General features: G+C 41.8%; 1 protein-coding gene across 1 annotated transcript in view; it reads left to right on the top strand.

Moving 5' to 3' along the window:
• LOC118429446 (fibrillin-3-like) overlaps nucleotides 1-15,772 on the top strand; it is a 137,807-nt gene that overhangs the window by 106,285 nt on the left and 15,750 nt on the right. The window contains exons 31-44 of the mRNA XM_035839931.1: nucleotides 4,819-4,941; nucleotides 5,131-5,253; nucleotides 5,853-5,975; nucleotides 6,191-6,313; nucleotides 6,688-6,810; nucleotides 8,092-8,214; nucleotides 8,632-8,754; nucleotides 8,989-9,111; nucleotides 11,174-11,311; nucleotides 11,532-11,669; nucleotides 12,025-12,150; nucleotides 13,326-13,448; nucleotides 13,769-13,891; nucleotides 14,121-14,243. Coding sequence (XP_035695824.1) covers nucleotides 4,819-4,941; nucleotides 5,131-5,253; nucleotides 5,853-5,975; nucleotides 6,191-6,313; nucleotides 6,688-6,810; nucleotides 8,092-8,214; nucleotides 8,632-8,754; nucleotides 8,989-9,111; nucleotides 11,174-11,311; nucleotides 11,532-11,669; nucleotides 12,025-12,150; nucleotides 13,326-13,448; nucleotides 13,769-13,891; nucleotides 14,121-14,243 — 1,755 coding nt within the window. The remainder of the gene's footprint in view (nucleotides 1-4,818; nucleotides 4,942-5,130; nucleotides 5,254-5,852; nucleotides 5,976-6,190; nucleotides 6,314-6,687; nucleotides 6,811-8,091; nucleotides 8,215-8,631; nucleotides 8,755-8,988; nucleotides 9,112-11,173; nucleotides 11,312-11,531; nucleotides 11,670-12,024; nucleotides 12,151-13,325; nucleotides 13,449-13,768; nucleotides 13,892-14,120; nucleotides 14,244-15,772) is intronic.

Here is a 15,772-nt window from a genome sequence, read left to right as displayed (position 1 = left end):
ATCCTATTTGCATAATCACTGAAGGAATTTTATAAACCCACTCCGTTCAATGATATTTCTGATAAAGATACGAGTTTTAGCATGGGTTTGTTTGTTTTTGATAACTAAGAAAATGGAGAGTAAGCACCGATAATTAAAGGGTGTGTGCTCATCATCATGTGCCAAAGGCAGTTGACAGAAGCAATTAACACAGAATTTTCATCTCTCTAAATCCCAGTCATTTTAAAAGGTCCTTACCTCCAACCAGTGAGCTTGATGGCTCAGGTTTTACCTTTGCTATAAAGAAAGACACATGTTGATTTGACAACAACCATTGTTTAATTAGAACACATTTAACATGAGCCGTCACAGTTAGGAAGACTTTATGGATATTTTTCGGGTTTGAATCATGATACAAGGTAAAATCTTATATTCGGTGGCAGGTTCATGGTCATTTTTGTGTGTGTAGCATCATGAAAACCATGCATAATTGTCAAAAATTGCTATAGTGGAATAGGAATATTGAGTTGAGCTCAATATGAGGCATATCTTGGCTGGACTTCGTGAACGAGGCAGATAAGGATACATGAAAATGAATTTCACACATTTTGTTGTTGTTCAGCACAATGTACATCTCATAATTTAGCAAGTTCCGAGAAGTGGCATACCCCGATACCCTTGTAGCGGCAAGACCTACTACAATACTACAGGACGTTTCAACCCATCCGTATAATGTAATACATCAGTAGGAACGGTCAACCTCAATATCTTTTACGGCATGAAAGGCCAGGTCGTCCCGTACACCAGCAGTGGCGTGCCCCGCTACTCTCGTAGCGGCAAGACCTACTACAATACTACACTACTACAGGGCATTTCAGACCATCTGTATAATGTAATACATCAGTAGGAACGGTTAACCTCAAGATCTTTTACGGCATGAAAGGCCAGGTCGTCCCGTAAACCAGCAGTGGCGTGCCCCGCTACCCTCGTAGCGGCAAGACCTACTACAATACTACACTACTACAGGGCATTTCAGACCATCCGAATAATGTAATAAATCAGTAGGAACGGTCAACCTCAATATCTTTTACGGCATGAGAGGCCAGATCATCCCGTAAACCAGCAGTGGCGTGCCCCGCTACCCTCGTAGCGGCAAAACCTACTACAATACTACACTACTACAGGACATTTCAGACCATCCGTATAATGTAATACTAGTACATCAGTAGGAACGGTTAACCTCAAGATCTTTTACGGCATGAAAGGCCAGGTCACCCCGTACGTGAGCAGCGGTGTACCCCGATACCCTTGTAGCGGTAAGACCTACTACAATACTACACTACTACAGGGCATTTCAGACCATCTGTATAATGTAATACATCAGTAGGAACGGTTAACCTCAATATCTTTTACGGCATGAAAGGCCAGGTCGTCCCGTACACCAGCAGTGGCGTGCCCCGCTACCCTCGTAGCGGCAAGACCTACTACAATACTACAGGGCATTTCAGACCATCTGTATAATGTAATACATCAGTAGGAACGGTTAACCTCAAGATCTTTTACGGCATGAAAGGCCAGGTCGTCCCGTACACCAGCAGTGGCGTGCCCCGCTACCCTCGTAGCGGCAAGACCTACTACAATACTACAGGGCATTTCAGACCATCTGTATAATGTAATACATCAGTAGGAACGGTTAACCTCAATATTACGGCATGAAAGGCCAGGTCGTCCCGTACACCAGCAGTGGCGTGCCCCGCTACCCTCGTAGCGGCAAGACCTACTACAATACTACACTACTACAGGGCATTTCAGACCATCCGTATAATGTAATACATCAGTAGGAACGGTTAACCTCAATATTACGGCATGAAAGGCCAGGTCGTCCCGTACACCAGCAGTGGCGTGCCCCGCTACCCTCGTAGCGGCAAGACCTACTACAATACTACAATACTACAGGGCATTTCAGACCATCTGTATAATGTAATACATCAGTAGGAACGGTTAACCTCAACATCTTTTACGGCATGAAAGGCCAGGTCGTCCCGTACACCAGCAGTGGCGTGCCCCGCTACCCTCGTAGCGGCAAGACCTACTACAATACTACACTACTACAGAGCATTTGAGACCATACGTATAATGTAATACATCAGTAGGAACGGTCAACCTCAATATCTTTTACGGCATGAAAGGCCAGGTCGTCCCGTACACCAACAGTGGCGTGCCCCGCTACCCTCGTAGCGGCAAGACCTACTACAATACTACACTACTACAGGGCATTTCAGACCATCTGTATAATGTAATACTTCAGTAGGAACGGTTAACTTCATTTTTACGGCATGAAAGGCCAGGTCGTCCCGTACACCAGCAGTGGGGTGGCCCGCTACCCTCGTAGCGGCAAGACCTACTACAATACTACAATACTATAGGGCATTTCAGACCATCTGTATAATGTAATACATCAGTAGGACGGTTAACCTCAAGATCTTTTACGGCATGAAAGGCCAGGTCGTCCCGTACACCAGCAGTGGCGTGCCCCGCTACTCTCGTAGCGGCAAGACCTACTACAATACTACACTACTACAGGGCATTTGAGACCATACGTATAATGTAATACATCAGTAGGAACGGTTAACCTCAAGATCTTTTACGGCATGAAAGGCCAGGTCGTCCCGTAAACCAGCAGTGGCGTGCCCCGCTACCCTCGTAGCGGCAAGACCTACTACAATACTACACTACTACAGGGCATTTCAGACCATCCGAATAATGTAATAAATCAGTAGGAACGGTCAACCTCAATATCTTTTACGGCATGAGAGGCCAGGTCATCCCGTAAACCAGCAGTGGCGTGCCCCGCTACCCTCGTAGCGGCAAAACCTACTACAATACTACACTACTACAGGGCATTTCAGACCATCCGTATAATGTAATACATCAGTAGGAACGGTTAACCTCAAGATCTTTTACGGCATGAAAGGCCAGGTCACCCCGTACGTGAGCAGCGGTGTACCCCGATACCCTTGTAGCGGTAAGACCTACTACAATACTACACTACTACAGGGCATTTCAGACCATCTGTATAATGTAATACATCAGTAGGAACGGTTAACCTCAATATCTTTTACGGCATGAAAGGCCAGGTCGTCCCGTACACCAGCAGTGGCGTGCCCCGCTACCCTCGTAGCGGCAAGACCTACTACAATACTACACTACTACAGGGCATTTCAGACCATCTGTATAATGTAATACATCAGTAGGAACGGTCAACCTCAATATCTTTTACGGCATGAAAGGCCAGGTCGTCCCGTATACCAGCAGTGGCGTGCCCAGCTACCCTCGTAGCGGCAAGACCTACTACAATACTACAATACTACAGGGCATTTCAGACCATCTGTATAATGTAATACATCAGTAGGAACGGTTAACCTCAAGATCTTTTACGGAATAAAAGGCCAGGTCGTCCCGTACACCAGCAGTGGCGTGCCCCGCTACCCTCGTAGCGGCAAGACCTACTACAATACTACACTACTACAGAGCATTTGAGACCATACGTATAATGTAATACATCAGTAGGAACGGTCAACCTCAATATCTTTTACGGCATGAAAGGCCAGGTCGTCCCGTACACCAACAGTGGCGTGCCCCGCTACCCTCGTAGCGGCAAGACCTACTACAATACTACACTACTACAGGGCATTTCAGACCATCTGTGTAATGTAATACATCAGTAGGAACGGTTAACCTCAATATTACGGCATGAAAGGCCAGGTCGTCCCGTACACCAGCAGTGGCGTGCCCCGCTACCCTCGTAGCGGCAAGACCTACTACAATACTACAATACTACAGGGCATTTCAGACCATCTGTATAATGTAATACATCAGTAGGAACGGTTAACCTCAAGATCTTTTACGGCATGAAAGGCCAGGTCACTCCGTGCGTGAGCAGCGGTGTACCCCGCTAGCCTCACAGCGGCAAGATCTACTACAATACTACAGGGCATTTTAGACCATCCGTATAATGTCACACCAGTCGAAACGATCGACCACAATATCATCTACGGCGGAAAGCCCAGGTCATCCCGCACACGAGCAGTGGCATGCCCCGATACCCTTGTAGTGGCAAGACCTGCTACAATACTACAGGGCATTTCAGATCATATGTATAGTGTAATACACCAGTAGGAACGGTCATGCACAACATCTTATACGCGATGATGCGCCTTTCACATGTACTGCGCGATCGGGCATGTACCTTGATAGGCCCCGCATCCCTGGCCGCGCTTGCCGACAATGTCGTGACGTTATCGACGCGTACATAGTGATGATGCGGCGTACACATGGACAGCGCGATCGGGCATGGCCCCGACAGGCCCCCGCATCCCTGGCTGCGCTCGCCGACAATTTCGTGACGTTATCGACGCGCATATCGTGATGATGTAGCGTACACATGGACGGCGCGATCGGGCACGGGCCCGACAGGCCCCCGTATCCCTGGCTGCGCTTGCGGACAATTTCGTGACGTTATCGACGCGTACATCGTGATGATGTAGCGTACACATGGACGGCGCGATCGGGCAAGGAACCCGACAGACCCCCGCAAGCCTGGCTGCGCTTGCCGGCGATTTCGTGATGTCTTACACGAAACATCTGCCAGGAAAGTGCCATATTATGACAATCAATGTCCATAAGCAAAATGTCTGACGCAAATTTTCGACTAACATGATCAATCTTTTTCAGCTTTCTTACTTAATCTTCCTGGATTACCGATTTCTTGCAAATGTTATACCCGCCTCATATGTTCGAAACGTTCATTTACCTCTGGTCACTTGTTTGTATTGACAGATGACGATGAATGTTCTGATGGTACGGACAACTGCGACGATGACGCAACCTGTACCAATACACCCGGCTCGTTCACCTGTAGCTGTAACAGCGGTTACAGCGGGGACGGAGTCACCTGTACTGGTGAGAGTGAATAATTTGGGTATACATATTACTTTACTCTGTTACCCTACATTACTTCTCAGAAATGTGACATCTGCCTTCTATATTCCTTTACCTTTGGTCACTTTTATTGTTTGGACACAACAATTTTCGTAAATAGGACATATGTGTTCATTTTACTCTGGCCACTTTCATTGTTTCTACTGACAGATGACGATGAATGTACTGATGGTACGGACAACTGCCACGCAGACGCAACCTGTACTAACGAACCCGGCTCATTCACCTGTAGCTGTAACAGCGGTTACAGTGGGGACGGAGTCACCTGTACTGGTGAGAGCAAAGAATTTGGTTACGCATAAATTTTTAAAAAATAAATTGTAACGTAAATGTTTTTAAACCATTTTTATCTGTCAGAATGCATCGTATCTCTTTTTAATACCTTGCGCCCTCCTGGAAAACAGAAAAAGGGCTGCCCTAGGTTTTTAGTGTGTATTATATGTGTACGAGTATTCATCTTGTGGAATAAAGATAATTTTACCTTTTCAGTACCGTTACCCTGGTGCAGTACATAACTTTAGTAATGCTACCAAAAAGTTTTATTTCAGAATACAACGTCTAAACAGGATTTTCAACCAAATAACTTAGTCTTTTCGTATCTCTCACCCAATCTCTCTGGACATGTGATTGTTTGCACGTGTGATAAATGACTCATTTGTTGATTTAGCATTAGCAACTTGCATTGTTTGTGTCTACATATGACAATGAATACGTTTCATTTCATAACGCAATGTCTCACGCGGATTTTTAACCGACTAAGTTCTCTTCGGACTTCTTAGTCTACCTCTCTGGACACATGGCTTTTAGGCAATTGTGACGTCGGTCTCATGTGTTCTTTCACCCCAAGTCACCTTTGTTGCTTATGTCGACAGACGACGATGAATGTACTGATGGTACGGACAACTGCCACGAGGACGCAACCTGTACTAACACACCTGGCTCATTCACCTGTAGCTGTAACAACGGTTATAGCGGAGACGGAGTCACCTGTACTGGTAAGAGCAAAGAATTGAATGATGCACAAGTAAATTGTATCCATCAATATGTTAATTTTTACAACACAATGTCTCACTCGAATTTTTCACTAACTTACTCAGTCTTGTTTAGTATTCTTTCTCAATCTCTCTTGACAAACGGTTTCTCATAAATATGTGAAATCGGTCCCATAGGTTCTTTTACCTCTGGTCACTTATATTGCCTGTATCGACAGATGACGATGAATGTACTGATGGCACTGACAACTGCGACGATGACGCAACCTGTACTAACGAACCCGGCTCGTTCACCTGTAGCTGTAACAGCGGATACAGCGGGGACGGAGTCACCTGTGATGGTAAGAGCAAGGATTTGATGATGCAAAAGTAAAGTGAACATTACAGTGTGAAAGTACGAAAGTATTTCAACTTCAGAACACAATGACTTAACCGAATTTATGAATTAGTCTTCCTTAGCTTTCTTGCACAATCTTTCTGGACACACGGTTTGTCGCAAATGGGACATCGGTCTCAAATGTACATTTTACTTTTATCACTTGTATCATTTGTTTTGACAGATGGCGATGAATCTACTGATCGTTCTTTTACACGATGGCGCAACTTGTACTATCACACCTGGTTTGTTCACCTATAGCTGCAATAATGGTTACATCGGGACAACAATTTTATACATTTATTTACCTCTAAGTACTTGTATTGTTTGTATCTAAAGATGACGATGAATGTACTGATGGTACGGACAACTGCCACGAGGACGCAACCTGTGCTAACGAACCCGGCTCGTTCACCTGTAGCTGTAACAACGGTTACAGCGGGGACGGAGTCGACTGTGATGGTGAGAGCAAGGATTTGATTATATACGCGTAATTATTACACTGCTAAAATACATGCTTTACTTCCACTAACTTCTATTTCACAAAACAATTTCTGATCTAAAATGTTGGCTATGCCATGTGGATTTGATATGTATGGCTTTCGCGGGCGCATTATTTTTCCGCCGTTTTCAAGTTGACTTAAAACCATTATATTCCTGTATTTCGTTGAATCGACATCGTTTCATGCTTTAACGTATGTGTATGCATGTATCTTTACGCATATTACATATTGTATTCAACTTCCATCCTTAATAATTTCGTAACCCCTCTTTAATCATTTTTGTCATTTGCAATTATTCCTAACGTCCTTGTTCAATTCTTTTTGTTATTACCTATTGAGTTACATAGATTCATGTAATACTTAGTTTTCACATGTTCTTTTTCTACATACGTTAGTATGGGTATTTCCTTTGTTTGTAACTTGTCACTCTATTGTATTTTTCGTTGAATCCATGAATCGGTTTATTGACTTTATGTGTTGTTAATGTGAATTGCGTATTTGTATATGACATGCTATATCATCCCAAGACTTAAAAAATGAAACTTCAAAGACCGACATTTGCTTATGAGCACTTACAACATATCTCAATCCATTTTCATCCCCATACGAAAATGCATTGTTCCATATCAACTTTTTGCAGTAAAAGACCTTTTCCAAAAAATCATCCCACTCCAAAATGTATTTTCAAAAGCTGCCCTCCTCATACCAGAATGGACGCTTCTGTAACACGCCAATTTTTATTCCTACTAAGAAAGCTAACTCAAATAGCAAATCCCATTTTATTTGGCTTTTCATGACACAGAAACCCGAAATATACATTTGTGGTCAAAGTGGCAAAAAAGTTGAATAAAATGATTTTAAGTGCTGTGCACCATAAGTGTGAATGAAATCCTGTGGGGATATACCGTGTGCACCCTCATACCACAATCCATTAAAATATCTAACAGGAGGAGGAGGAAGAGGAAAAGAAGGACGCGACAAGGAACAATTCAATTTTATCCACGTATGAATTAAATATGAAATAGAATTTGATTATGCATTCGTAAGTCTTATACTGTTACAGTACATGTATACGTAACACTCCAATTAAGTTCCATTTTACAACAAAGTGGACAGACATACTCAGTCTTCTTCTAGCTCACTGACCCAATTTACGCATGTGGACACATGATTTCCCGCAAATGTGACATTAGTGTCCTATGCTTGCATAGCTCTGTTCACTTCTATTGTTTGTATTCAGATAATGATGAATGTACTGATGGTACGGACAACTGCGACGAGGACGCAACCTGTACTAACACACCCGGCTCGTTCACCTGTAGCTGTAACAGCGGTTACAGCGGAGACGGAGTCACCTGTGATGGTGAGAGTAAAGAATTTGGTTACGCATTACTCATATTTCCACTGTTACAGTATATGACTTTCGTATTACTTCTATAACGTTTTATTTTACAACAATGTCTGACCAGAATGTTCAACAAAGTAACTCAGTTTTTAAGCTATCCACATCTCTGAACCAATCTCTCTGGATACGTAAATTCCCGCAGTTGTGACAAATGACTCATGTGACTTTATTAGCATTGGAAACTTGCATTGCTTTTATCTACATATCCCGATGAATGTTTCTATTAAGTTTCACTTCATAACACAATTTTTTCACCCGAATGTTCAACTGACTGTTTTTCATTTAAGTCAATCATTCTAAGCGAGCGATTCTCGCAAATTTGACATCAATCTCATATTTTTATTTAACTCAAGGTCATTTGAATTGTATCAACAGATGACGATGAATGTACTGATGGCACGGACAACTGCCACGAAGACGCAACCTGTACTAACGAACCCGGCTCGTTCACCTGTACTTGTAACAATGGTTACAGTGGAGACGGAGTCACCTGTACTGGTGAGAGTTAAGAATTTGGTGATGAAAAGTAAAGTGAATATCACCTTGTGAAAGTAATAAATTATTTCCTTTCCCTTTCATTTGATAACGCCATATCTCAGCCGAGTTTTTAACTGACTTAATCTTTTTCAGCTTCTTTTTCAGCTTCTCTCTGGACAAACCATTTTTCGAAAATAAGACATAGGACTTATGTATTCATTTCACTCTGGCCACTTTTATTGTTTGTATCAACAGATGACAATGAATGTACTGATGGTACGGACAACTGTGACGATGACGCAACCTGTACTAACACACCCGGCTCGTTCACCTGTACCTGTAACAACGGTTACAGTGGGGACGGAGTCACCTGTACTGGTGAGAGCAAAATTAAGTGAACATTACACTGTGAAAGTAAAAAAAAAAACATTTCCATGAAGTTTCATTGTAGAACACAATGTCTCGCCCGAATTATCAACTGGCTTACTCAGTCTTCTAAAGCTTCTTACACAACCTCTGTGGACAAATGATTTCTCGCAAAAGTAACTTCGGTCTCATCTGTTCATTTAACTCCGGTCATTTGTACTTTTTGGTATCGACAGATGACGATGAATGTACTGATGGTACTGACAACTGTCACGAGGACGCAACCTGTAGTAACGAACCCGGCTCGTTCACATGTACCTGTAACAGCGGTTACAGCGGGGACGGAGTCACCTGCGATGGTTAGAGCAAAGAATTTGGTCATACATAAGTGAAGATTACACGGTTACGGCACATGTAATATTACCATTAAGTTCCATTTGCAACTGTGCGTCTTCGGCATTTTTGATTGACGCACTCAGTCTCCTTTAGCTCCTTGCCTCAATATCTCTGCACTTCTCTCGAATGTGTGAGATAAGTCTCATTCGCTAAGCTTTGCTCACTTGTACTTTTTATACCGACAGATGACGATGAATGTACTGATGGTACGGACAACTGCCACGAAGACGCTACCTGTTCTAACGAACCCGGCTTGTTCTCCTGTACCTGTAACAACGGTTACAGCGGGGACGGAGTCACATGTGATGGTGAGAACAAATGATTAAATCATTCAAAAGTAAAGCGAACATCACATTGAAGAAGTACAAAAATACTTAAGTTCAATTTTTCCACACAATTTGTCACCCGAATTATCGACTGAATTACTCTGTCTTCCCCAGCTTTCTAATTAACCTTGCTGGAGACACGTTTTCCCGCAAAAGTAACATCAGTGTCCTATGTTTATTTGGTCACTTGTATTATTTGTATCGACAGATGACGATGAATGTACTGATGGTACGGACAACTGCGACGATGACGCAACCTGTACTAACGAACCCGGCTCGTTCACCTGTACCTGTAACAACGGTTACAGCGGGGACGGAGTCACCTGTACTGGTGAGAGGAAAGAATTCGGTTTTCATACTTGCGTAAACATCAATTTGTTACAGTACATATAACGTTAACGTTTTGTCTTACACGTCTCAACACAATGTCTCTTTAGAATTTTCCTTTAATTTTTATGACTCAATCCCTTTGTAAAGCTATCACAAATGCAAATTAACTCCTATATGCTTATTAAGAACTGGTCGAACGTAGTGTTTGTGTCGACAGATGACGATGAATGTACTGATGGTACGGACAACTGCGACGAGAACGCAACCTGTAATAACACGCCCGGCGGGTTTACCTGCACCTGTAATACCGGTTACAGCGGAGATGGAGTCACGTGTACTGGTATGAACCAAGAATTCGGTTATACATGGATAATCATCATATTGTTACAGTTTTACTTCCTTTTGTTTTATTTCAAAGCACTATGTCTCACCGGAATTTTAGACTGAGTTTATTGATTAGTCTTCATCCCTCTACATCAACGTTTGACTCAGAGGGAAGTTTCTGTTTCGGGCTGTAACGTTACATTTTGTTGGACACATATAGTTAGAAATGTTTTTCAGCTAATCCGATCTCGGTCGATCTGTCGCAATTTTCATATGGGAATTGAAGCCACAATCCAGAACTTTGAGCATCAACACCAGAATTGGTTTTCAAAATACGTGACCCTGTTAAACTTTCTCGTGTATGGATTTGAAACCTTGTAAACAAATTAATTTCATATGATTCATCAAATGAATACACAATGTACTAGATAAAAAATTCCATCTTGGAGTCGAACAAACGTCAAACCACACATAACAGTTTGAGGAGAATTTGAGGAGAGTTTTCACATTGTATAGTATGATAGAAAAACCTTACATGACATATGTAACTTGTTCTAGCACAGTCGGGAATTGATTGTCTGTTCCTGTAGAGTTTCTGATGCCCTAAGTATGAAACGTGTAAATAAGAATTCGTTTTGCATAAGTCATGACTTCTTTAATTCTGTATGTCAACACCGTACCAACTTCAATTTCTGCAGACACCGATGGGTGCAGTCCCGATCCGTGCGTTTCAATAGCTACTTGTACCGACAATGTGGCTCCCGCGACTGGTGCAGTCTGCACTTGTCCGGCAGGGTATCACGGTGATGGAAAAGTTCATGGGACCGGATGTACAGGTAGTTGTGGGTTTGATGATGCTACTAAATGCATGTACCAAAGATTGTGGAACCTTTTTTTATTGAGTAAACAGTACAATGACAGGAAGAATGTTGCACTACACACAAGTTTTGCAAACTTGTTAAATAAGCGCCCATTATTGTTTTGAAGTACCTTTGAGCTGGATCGTGGTGTATTGTGGTAAAAACGTATATGTTAACTACGACTGTATCTTTACAGACATCCCCGGGTGCGATCCGAATCCGTGCGTTTACATCGCTACCTGCGTAGATATTCCTGCCCCAGGGACCGGTGCAGTTTGTGTCTGCCCGTCTGGATATGAGGGCGATGGAACAATGGGTGGAACCGGGTGTACAGGTAAATACTAACCTTACCTTCATCAAGACTTCAAGATATTTTCTCTCATGTGAAGGGAGCAGCCGTGTAGTGTGTACACTCCTATCCTTGCAATGGTAATGTCGCACGTCCAGACGTTGCGACTCCAAAGATTACATATTCTTCTTGCTATAACTTTGTTTGTGACGGTGATGAATACACAGACGCAGATTGTTTTTCTTTGCAATGCAGCTATAAAAAAAAACTTTTTTCACGGGTTCTCACTTTTACAAAAGAACGTCTATGCTCACAGTATCTAAGGATTAAATTGGGAGGATTTTCTAGTTTATGTAGCGATCTAATTGTATCGTGCCCATGTCTTATGTTGTTTCTGCAGAAATCGATGGATGCGATCCCGACCCGTGCGATGTCAATGCACAGTGTACAGATATTCCAGCTCCTGGGACCGGTGCCGACTGTACGTGTAACAATGGATATTCGGGAGATGGAGTCACATGTACAGGTGATATTCTTTATGATGTTGTTATTGACAACTCCTCAAGCTATGGGTTATATTTACGGTCATACCTACAGGTATGTATTTTTTATTATGCAGTGACCTGTCTTTGTCAAGCCTACAGCTTATTTGGTTGTGAAAGCAAACTAGAAGCAGCAATAGCGTTTAATTAAATGTGTTGAAAATCAACAACTGGTATTTTTCTAACATGAGGATGGATCACATAATAACAATACTGATGATACATTTAAAGGAACATTAATTCAATACCTCGTACCTCCGTGGAATATTTAAAGCTTTTATAAATGGTACGGTAGCATAACGCGAACTCCGTGGTAAATAATCGTTCGGGCACAAATAATAGTGCGTTGCAATTCTTGAAAGCTCCATCAACCTTTTTCTCTGCATATTAGCGAGTCGAAACTGTGGTGAATAGTAGAGAAATACGTCCGTTTTGAGGCTGAATAACCTGTGTTAGGATGTTTCGGTACTACTAGAATTTCGCGCATGAATACTATTCCTGGAAACTTACATGTGTCAGCTGCAGTACGGTAACCTCTGCTGGGTGTGAAAAAATGACTTTTATAGGAGAAATACAAAGGCAAACTTTAGCTAATTTTCAGATATTTTGCAGATTCTACCCTGAACGTGCTCACTTCTTAAGTACTTTTGCAACTGCCATACATTTGAGGCGTCGAACCTTCTCACGTTGGGGTCCTTAACACTGTAAATACCAAGAGGCAAAAAACTTCTACTACCTTATGATGCAATGGCTTAGACATTTACATGATTTATGCATGGTAATGTTCATCCTTGACTAAGCTTACAAATGTCACAAGTAAAAAAAAATCCCATCATTAAGCGATTTGCCATTTTTACGTTCATTATGCAAGTCAATTCGGACCGGCACCCGCAGCTACATGCTGGGCTGTTACGCAAATATCTAGAAAACAGGCTGTACTTCAAGCTGCAGATGCCGCGATCCGAAAGCTAGCAAGAAGATTACAGGGACAGCGGGGGGCCACGACTAAGACATTTCTTTTAAGTAGAGCGAAATTGTTTAAAAGAAAAGTTTTCTTCAGCAATCTCAATTGACCTCTCTGAAGCACAATTTCTCATGAATGTGACATCAATCTCATATCTTCATTACTTCTGTTCATTTGTATCGTTTACATCGACAGATGACGATGAATGTACTGAAGGTACGGACAACTGCGACGATGACGCAACCTGTACTAACACAGCCGGCTCGTTCACCTGTACCTGTAACAGCGGTTACAGCGGAGACGGAGTCACCTGTACTGGTAAGAGTAAAAAAGTGGCTATGCATAAGTTACCGAGATTTTCGAGAAGTGACTAAGTCTTTTCGCATCATTGAACCAATATCTTTGGACGTGTTACTTATTGCAGGTGTGATTAGAATTGGCATCTTGCATTGTTTGCATTACATATGACTATGAATGGTTCCATAAGCTCCATTTCACAACACAATGTCTCACCCGAAATTTCAACTGACTCAGTTCCTCAGCTTTCTTAGTCCATGTCTCTTTACACACAATGTGTCGAAAATGTGACATCTTTCTCATGTTTTCATTTATCTCTGATTACTCGTTTGTATCGATAGATGACGATGAATGTACTGATGGTACCGACAACTGCGACGATGACGCAACCTGTACTAACGAACCCGGTTCGTTCACCTGTACCTGTAACAACGGTTACAGCGGGGACGGAGTCACCTGTACTGGTAAGAATAGCGAACATAATAATGCAAACGTAAAGTAAGCATTACACCATGAAAGTACTATTTAAATTCAATTAGGTTCCATTTTATAACGCAATGTCTCACCAGAATTTTTAACTGACTTAATCTTCTCGAGCTTTTTAACTCAACCTCTCCGAACACACGATTTCTCGCAAATGTGACATCTGTCTGAAATGTTCATCTCACTCACTTGTATTGTTTCAATTGATAGATGACGATGAATGTACTGATGGTACGGACAACTGCGACGATGACGCAACCTGTACTAACGAACCCGGCTCGTTCACCTGTACCTGTAACAACGGTTACAGTGGGGACGGAGTCACATGTACTGGTGAGAATAAAGAATTTCTTATACAAAAGTTAGGTGAACACTAGAAAGGCCGGTATTTGCTTAGGAGTATTTTCACTCCGCTCCTCCTTGCAAAGATAGACTGTTCCAAAATTGAATTTGAAAAGAGATCCCATTTGAGAATGACTCGGAACCACGGTTCTTTCATACTAGTACTGTACAGTACAGTAATCACACTTTTTTCTTGATTACAACACGCACACAGCATGCTAGTGATTTACACATTAACAAAGAAGACACCGTTGTTCTTCAAGAAAAAAAGTTTTTATTTCAAAAACGAAAATTGTGTCGTATTTTCTCTACAGATTGAACACGTTATGAGATTCTAAACTTTTGTATTACATACCCACATCAGACAGTAGCGTGGTTTTCCTGCTTAAATACACAAGACAAGGGTAGTTACTGTACTTAGTCAACTTATCACAAGTATTATCTTCATACAAACAGACCTCACTAAACAAAACTTCTTTACCAAAATATGCTTATCAGCACTGTCCTACTCAGCATTTTTCAGTGAAGTAGTAAAATCCAATTGGATAGCATGGCTGCACTGCAATGACATTATCAGTACAAATACAAAGTTAGAAGGATCACATTCTGTTTTTATACTTATAATTAGCTAATACATATGTATTGATGGACAAAGCAAATAAGTCACTGTATATTTGCGCCATGTCTGTTTTGTATATCTTAACGTTGTATTCTTTTGTTTAAAAAAAGGATGCAGCAATTGCAGTAATCATGTGTTTGCCATAACCTTAAAGTCTCATTTATTTTGCACATAAACTAATTAGAATATGATTATTTAATAGTGGTGATAAACAGTTTATAGTACAGTGCATTTTCAAAATACATAGCATATACCATGTTGTGGTGTCTGAAAAGTCATAAAAATGTATCAATGTCTGTCATGAACTGCAATTTTTTTAACTCATGGCTGATATTGTATCATCACTAAGTTACAGTATTGTCCCAAATAGACTAGTCATACTTAAAGCTGTCACAATTCATTATTGTAGCCAGTTGACTATTGTGCCCTCTGAAAGCCGCCGCATTAGGGCAGTCTTCTTGGTAACATTAGAGTTCCACTGTTCCAGCATCAGGTAGATAACGGCACGGTCAAACTGACAACTGCTATCAAGACACAAACCCACGTGTCTGCACAACGTTATTGATGTCTCCTCTTCATCTGCTAGAAAATAGAATGGAATACAATAATTATTGTTTCCTTTGTGTAATTTCATGTGCCACCCAGAGTAAAAGGAAGATCTTTTTTGCTTGTTCACTAGAGAAAAGTCACACCTGATACAACCAACATGCATGGATAATTCCCAAAAAGCCCCTGAAAATCTGTACTATAATATACTATGGAAGATAACTACTCTACACTTTTCACAGTATACAATACTGTCTCAATCACTGCACAGTGCAAACAATATTCCATGTCGTGATTAAATAGCTGTAAATGCACGCGTGCGCTCTCAAGGCCCCCCTCCCATCTACATTTGCAG

Source organism: Branchiostoma floridae, chromosome 13, assembly GCF_000003815.2.
Source record: "Branchiostoma floridae strain S238N-H82 chromosome 13, Bfl_VNyyK, whole genome shotgun sequence".
In the NCBI taxonomy this organism is placed as follows: domain Eukaryota; kingdom Metazoa; phylum Chordata; class Leptocardii; order Amphioxiformes; family Branchiostomatidae; genus Branchiostoma; species Branchiostoma floridae.
Note: the sequence above shows the minus strand (reverse complement) of the source record. Positions and strands in the feature narration are given on the sequence as shown.